This window comes from Oncorhynchus kisutch, unplaced genomic scaffold, assembly GCF_002021735.2.
Source record: "Oncorhynchus kisutch isolate 150728-3 unplaced genomic scaffold, Okis_V2 Okis02a-Okis13b_hom, whole genome shotgun sequence".
Classification (NCBI taxonomy): domain Eukaryota; kingdom Metazoa; phylum Chordata; class Actinopteri; order Salmoniformes; family Salmonidae; genus Oncorhynchus; species Oncorhynchus kisutch.
In genome coordinates this window covers 9,714,446-9,721,626 of record NW_022261979.1, presented here as the reverse complement: position 1 = coordinate 9,721,626, position 7,181 = coordinate 9,714,446, and the positions used below count along the sequence as shown (strand labels likewise).

At 42.1% G+C, this 7,181-nt stretch overlaps 1 protein-coding gene across 1 annotated transcript; it reads left to right on the top strand.

The window, feature by feature from the left end:
- The first annotated feature begins 1,022 nt into the window (after positions 1-1,022).
- LOC116359336 (galectin-1-like) lies at positions 1,023-6,759 on the top strand. Its single transcript, XM_031812238.1, has 4 exons — positions 1,023-1,147; positions 2,383-2,462; positions 3,106-3,277; positions 5,797-6,759. The coding sequence occupies exons 1-4, from the start codon at positions 1,133-1,135 to the stop codon at positions 5,941-5,943; spliced, it is 414 nt and encodes a 137-aa protein (XP_031668098.1). The 5' UTR covers positions 1,023-1,132; the 3' UTR covers positions 5,944-6,759.
- Positions 6,760-7,181: the final 422 nt, after the last annotated feature.

Genomic DNA, 7,181 nt, shown 5'->3' with positions numbered 1-7,181 from the left:
AGCCTGGTTCCTCTCTAGGTTTCGGCCTTTCTAGGGAGTTTTTCCTAGCCACCGTGCTTCTACACCTGCATTGCGTGCAGTTTGGGGTTTTAGGCTGGGTTTCTGTACAGCACTTTGAGATATAAGCTGATGTACAAAGGGCTATATAAATAAATTTGATTTGATAATTACCGTAACCCTGATCATTACCATGACTATAACCCTGCTCGTTACCCTGAACCAGTCATCACATTTCACGCACGCACACGGTTTTCTTCCATTGAAGGAGAGTCAGCCCAAAATGCAGCGTGGTTGATAATATACATCTTTAATGAAGATGAACAATCCAAAACAACAAACGGACCGTGAACACCTATACAGCCTATCTGGTGCAAACAAACACAGAGACAGGACCACTCACCCACAAAACACTCAAAGAATATGGCTGCCTAAATATGGTTCCCAATCAGAGACAATGAGAATCACCTGCCTCTGATTGAGAACCGCCTCAGGCAACCATAGACTTTGCTAGAACACCCCACTAAGCCACAATCACAAAACCTACGAAAACCCCCCATACATAAACACAACACAAAATAAACCCATGTCACACCCTGGCCTGGCCAAATAAAGAAAGAAAACACAAAATACTAAGACCAGGGCGTGACACACACACCATTGTTCCATAGTATTGTCCTGTGTGATCCAGTAGTCTATTGTTCCATAGTATTGTCCTGTGTGTGGAAAAAATATTATCTCGCTCAACATTGTGGCACTTGATTACTGATCAAACACAGTTGATTACTGATCAAACACAGTTGATAACTGATCAAAGAGCAGGTTGTTCAGTATGCGTGACATCATCAGCGCTGTACAGCAGTAAGCTGTCTCTACTGTCACCAAGCTCCTTGTTAAAGCCCAGCATTGGGCAATAGGCTCAGTGGGATAATCAAACATCTGTGGATTGAATCCTCATGAAGTACCTCTTGACCCCCCCCCCCTCATCATGCTAATCAGTTAGTGATATGTGAAAGGGGGCTGGACTTATAACCTTACCTTTTAAATCTCTGTGTATCTCAGCATAGAAGCTTCTCTCGTTCCATCCCACACTAGATTCAGGACTGTTTCGTTCCCCACCACCACCAGTGACAACATGGCAAAGACAATGGTAAGTCTTAATAACCTTCGTGTGGATCCTCTTTTTTATTTGACCTTTATTTAACCAGGCCAGTCAGTTAAGAACAAATTTTTATTTTCAATGACAGCCTAGTGGGTTAACTGCCTGTTCAGGGGCAGAACGACAGATTTGTACCTTGTCAGCTCTGGGATTTGAACTTGCAATCTTCCGGTTACTAGCCCAATGCTCTAACCACTAGGCTACCCTGTGTATTGAACAGGCTTTGTAACCTACATGATTACTGCATTGAGAGATAAATGATTAAAGGAACTGGTTGTCACGACGACCGTCTGATGAAGTGGAACAAAGCGCAGCATTTTCTTTATTTATAATGTCGCCAACAACAAAAAAACGATAAACAAAGAGACGACCGTGAAGCTGACTAGTGCCACTAACAAAGTCAACTACCCACAATAACAAAAGGGAAAAAGGCTGCTGTCACCACTTGGCCTTAGTTATCTTTGTTTTCTTTATTATCTTGGTTAGGTCAGGGTGTGACATGGGGGATTTATGTGTTTAGCCTGGTCTAGGGGTTTTGTATGTTTATGGGGTGTTTTCTAGTTTAGGTGTTTATGGAAGTCTATGGTTGCCTAGATTGGTTGTCAATTAGAGGCAGGTGTTTATCGTTGTCTCTGATTGGGAACCATATTTAGGCAGCCATGTTCTTTGGGTATTTTGTGGGTGATTGTCTTCTGTCTTTGTTGTCATTGCACAAGATAGGACTGTCTTGGTTTTCACTTATTTTTTTATTTTTTTGGGTGTAGTGTTCACGTTTATCGTCTAAATTAAACATGTTGAACTCTAACCACGCTGATTTTGGTCCTCCTCTCCTTCAGCGGAAGAAAACCGTCACAGCTGCCCAAGTATGATTCCGAATCAGAGACAATGATAGACAGCTGTCCCTGATCCAGAACCATACCCGACCAAAACATAGAAACACAAAAAACATAGAAAACAGAACATAGAATGCCCACACCAAATCACACCCTGACCAAACCAAATAGAGACATAAAAAGGCTCTCTAATTTCAGGGTGTGACACTGGTTACCATTATGTACATTACTATACAATATTAATGGGACATAAACTGTAACTTGTGATTACAAAGCCAGAGATAAATGATGGAATAGCATGAAGCTAACCCAATTTTTATATATAATATAATAAAATATGATCCTTTTGACCCTACGCTCAAAGACAGTCAACTCTACGCGTCTTCATAACAGGTACTTGAGCTGAAGAATGTGAAGCTGAGAGCTGGAGACCAGTTGAAAGTGGAGGGGAGGATTCTGCCTGAGGCGAAGGGGTACGTACATTTAACTGGTCTGGTTTGGAAATCACATGCAGGAGAACTCATAACATTATTTTAGAAGAAGAGTTGAAAAACAAACCAATAGTTCCACACATGTTTGTTCTAAAGAATGGAGAATGGTTTAGTGTTGCTATACTGTATGTGTGGTATACTGTATGTGTGGTATACGGTATGTGTGGTATACTGTATACGGTATGTGTGGTATACGGTATGTAGTATAGTATGTGTGAAACCAATTCATGTCAGAGAAGTGCAGACATGTAGTGGGGTTTCTGGAATGATTTGTCATGTGACTTCCTATTACTCAGGTCCAAGAAGGGTTCTGTTTGCGGCGAACACGTTACTTAGCAACGATTTCAGTTGAACGATTTGAATGAACATTCCAAAATGTTGGGGTATAACGACAAACCGCTATGATTACCGTGGTCTTACTGCTAATGACTTTATATTCCTACTACATGCAATAGAAAACCTAAATGGACAAATTATTATTTGTATCGGCAGTTTCGACCCAAAACAGACACTTACGTTCGCCTCACAACTACCCTTCTCGGACTCTTTCCTAATGTTACCGAACGCTTAGCACAAAACAACATTTTGACAGCGAATGATTTCCCTTGTTTGAACGAACCTCAAGGTTCCAGATAGATCTGGGCTGTGACGAAGATCACCTGGCACTGCACTTCAACCCACGTTTTGAGGATGACACGGACGGTGTTGTGCTTGTGTGCAACTCAAAGATTGACGGCTGCTGGGGTCACGAGGAGAGGGAGAAACACAGTGGCCTCCAAAGGGGTTCTACTGTCAAGGTGAGAGTCCTGACTGGACCGAAGGAGGACGTTAGTCCTGGATATATATATATATATATGTGTCATTGTGGTATTTCTTAAAGGGATGAGTTGGATGAACTTGTTGATACCATTTTTATGTCTCTGAGTCCAGTATGTTGGAAGTTAAAGGTAGCTTTGCGTGCCAATGCTAACTTGTGTTAGCGCTAGCTTAGCGCAAAGACTGATAGAATGCTAGCTGTACACGAAGACTAGAACGCTTTTTTTGCTGATTCACTACCTCTATCGTCACACTGGGCGATTCACTACCTCTATCGTCACACTGGGCGATTCACTACCTCTATCGTCACACTGGGCGATTCACTACCTCTATCGTCACACTGGGCGATTCACTACCTCTATCGTCACACTGGGCGATTCACTACCTCTATCGTCACACTGGGCGATTCACTACCTCTATCGTCACACTGGGTGCTGATTTTCAACCGCAGTCCCTGGGCAGGTTATAAAAACAATTACAATATAGACAATAGCAACATAGGACAAGCAAGACATAGCAACATAGGACAAGCAAGACATAGCAACATAGGACAAGCAAGACATAGCAACATAGGACAAGCAAGACATAGCATACAGACAGAGCAACATAGGACAAGCAAGACGTAGCATACAGACAGAGCAACATAGGACAAGCAAGACGTAGCATACAGACAGAGCAACATAGGACAAGCAAGACATAGCATACAGACAGAGCAACATAGGACAAGCAAGACATAGCATACAGACAGAGCAACATAGGACAAGCAAGACATAGCATACAGACAGAGCAACATAGGACAAGCAAGACATAGCATACAGACAGAGCAACATAGGACAAGCAAGACATAGCATACAGACAGAGCAACATAGGACAAGCCAGACATAGCAACATAGGACAAGCAAGACATAGCAACATAGGACAAGCAAGACATAGCATACAGACAGAGCAACATAGGACAAGCAAGACATAGCATACAGACAGAGCAACATAGGACAAGCAAGACATAGGACAAGCAAGACATAGCATACAGACAGAGCAACATAGGACAAGCAAGACATAGCATACAGACAGAGCAACATAGGACAAGCAAGACATAGCATACAGACAGAGCAACATAGGACAAGCAAGACGTAGCATACAGACAGAGCAACATAGGACAAGCAAGACAGAGCAACATAGGACAAGCAAGACAGAGCAACATAGGACAAGCAAGACAGAGCAACATAGGACAAGCAAGACAGAGCAACATAGGACAAGCAAGACAGAGCAACATAGGACAAGCAAGACAGAGCAACATAGGACAAGCAAGACAGAGCAACATAGGACAAGCAAGACAGAGCAACATAGGACAAGCAAGACAGAGCAACATAGGACAAGCAAGACAGAGCAACATAGGACAAGCAAGACAGAGCAACATAGGACAAGCAAGACAGAGCAACATAGGACAAGCAAGACAGAGCAACATAGGACAAGCAAGACAGAGCAACATAGGACAAGCAAGACAGAGCAACATAGGACAAGCAAGACAGAGCAACATAGGACAAGCAAGACAGAGCAACATAGGACAAGCAAGACAGAGCAACATAGGACAAGCAAGACAGAGCAACATAGGACAAGCAAGACAGAGCAACATAGGACAAGCAAGACAGAGCAACATAGGACAAGCAAGACAGAGCAACATAGGACAAGCAAGACAGAGCAACATAGGACAAGCAAGACAGAGCAACATAGGACAAGCAAGACAGAGCAACATAGGACAAGCAAGACAGAGCAACATAGGACAAGCAAGACAGAGCAACATAGGACAAGCAAGACAGAGCATACAGACAGAGCAACATAGGACAAGCAAGACATAGCATCATAGGACAAAGATAAAGGGCTTTATTGTCAACATCCTGAACTATCCCTTTAAGATTGGTCAGCGTAGTTCGTTATGAGTTCTGTCACACTGACTGCATTGTTCAGTGTAGTTATGAGTTCTGTCACACTGACTGCATTGTTCAGTGTAGTTATGAGTTCTGTCACACTGACTGCATTGTTCAGTGTAGTTATGAGTTCTGTCACACTGACTGCATTGTTCAGTGTAGTTATGAGTTCTGTCATACTGACTGCATTGTTCAGTGTAGTTAATTATGAATTCTGTCGTACTGACTGCATTGTTCAGTGTAGTTATGAGTTCTGTCACACTGACTGCATTGTTCAGTGTAGTTATGAGTTCTGTCACACTGACTGCATTGTTCAGTGTAGTTATGAGTTCTGTCACACTGACTGCATTGTTCAGTGTAGTTAATTATGAATTCTGTCGTACTGACTGCATTATCTGCACAGCCTTTTATTACTAGATGAATGGATAATCTTGGGCAAAAAAATATTTTAAATGTATTTACCCTCTAACTAGTCAAGTCAGAGTTGAACTAGGCGTAGAATATAGTGATGTAACAATGAGAGTAAGTCAATGTGTTGTCATAGTGACGGGTTTCCTCTCTCCCTTCTCTCTCAGATTGTCCTGAAGCTGACCGGAGACCTGTTTGAAGTGGAGATGCCTAATGGACATGAGATCAAATTCCCCAACCGTTCCGTCCTAGACGTCGTTACCTACATCCGTGTCAGAGGGGACTTAAAGCTCACTGCCTTTAAGATCTACTAAAGAGATCCATAAAATCCACCTTGTGTAGCCTGGCAACAACGGCACGGCCAATTTGTCTCGTTTGTCTTCCAATTTCCGGTGCGCTCCGGCCCAATGACACGCAAGCAAGTGGGCGTGGCTACATATAGAGTTAGACCAATGGGCAGTAAGACAGGATCAATGGCCTGTATCAAATAGTAAATGGAAATATGGGGTGACCATGGTACGTTTTGTTGTCACAATATTCTGACAAACAGTAAACACAAGGGACAACTGGGGACGAGGTTAGGATACTGGTTAGGATACTGGTTAGGATACTGGTTAGGATACTGGTTAGGATACTGGTTAGGATACTGGTTAGGATACTGGTTAGGATACTGGTTAGGATACTGGTTAGGATACTGGTTAGGATACTGTCAACTAATTACATTCCTTTACAAATACAGACGTATCTCACACACACACATCTTGGCCAGATGAAATATCTGTCAATGTTTTACTTGTTTTGGTGAGAAAGAATGTATTCTTATACCATAGTAGCCCAAATGATTACATTATTACTGACATAATCTCTGATGTTCTGATATTGTAGTAGCCCAAATGATTACATTATTACTGACATAATCTCTGATGTTCTGATACTGTAGTAGCCCAAATGATTACATTATGACTGACCATGTCGACAGATTGGGTCAACAACAGAATAGCCGTTGACTCCAGAAGCATTTTGTAATTTTTACGATGATTTCCTAATGTTATTTTCTGTATATATTGAAGTAAAACATAATGGACCGCATGTCATGTCATCAATAAAGTTCAGCATCCTCAAGTAGTGAACGCTGTGTCTTTAGTTCCAGGATAACATTGTAGCCCTATTCCATACATTTAAAAACGTTTTAAATCTTATTGTCTTAGAATATAAGTGTCCCCAAAGTTGAACTCCCAAGCTTCAAGGCTTTCGATATATAGCTTTAAATAAAAAAAATCAATCCAGTTGAGTGACTCCCACTTCTCTGGAATGTTCCGTGTGTGTCTTGCTGGTTCACCTTGACTCTACAAAATGACATCATCAGATCAAACACTGTAAAGACTTCATGAATAGCCCTCTGTGAATAGAGTACGACCTGGTCTACTCCTACAGACTTCCTGAATAGCCCTCTGTGAATAGAGTACGACCTGGTGTACTCCTACACACGGAAACAGATTTTCCTGAGTGAAGTGGAAGGTGGGGATCCAGAGCGTCGAGGTATAAAAAGACC

Bases quoted from the DNA above. Each gene is read 5' to 3' on its own strand.
- LOC116359336 (XM_031812238.1), top strand. The intron at 2,463-3,105 runs GTACGTACATTT...ACGAACCTCAAG, and splicing joins ATTCTGCCTGAGGCGAAGGG to GTTCCAGATAGATCTGGGCT. The intron at 3,278-5,796 runs GTGAGAGTCCTG...CTTCTCTCTCAG, and splicing joins AAAGGGGTTCTACTGTCAAG to ATTGTCCTGAAGCTGACCGG.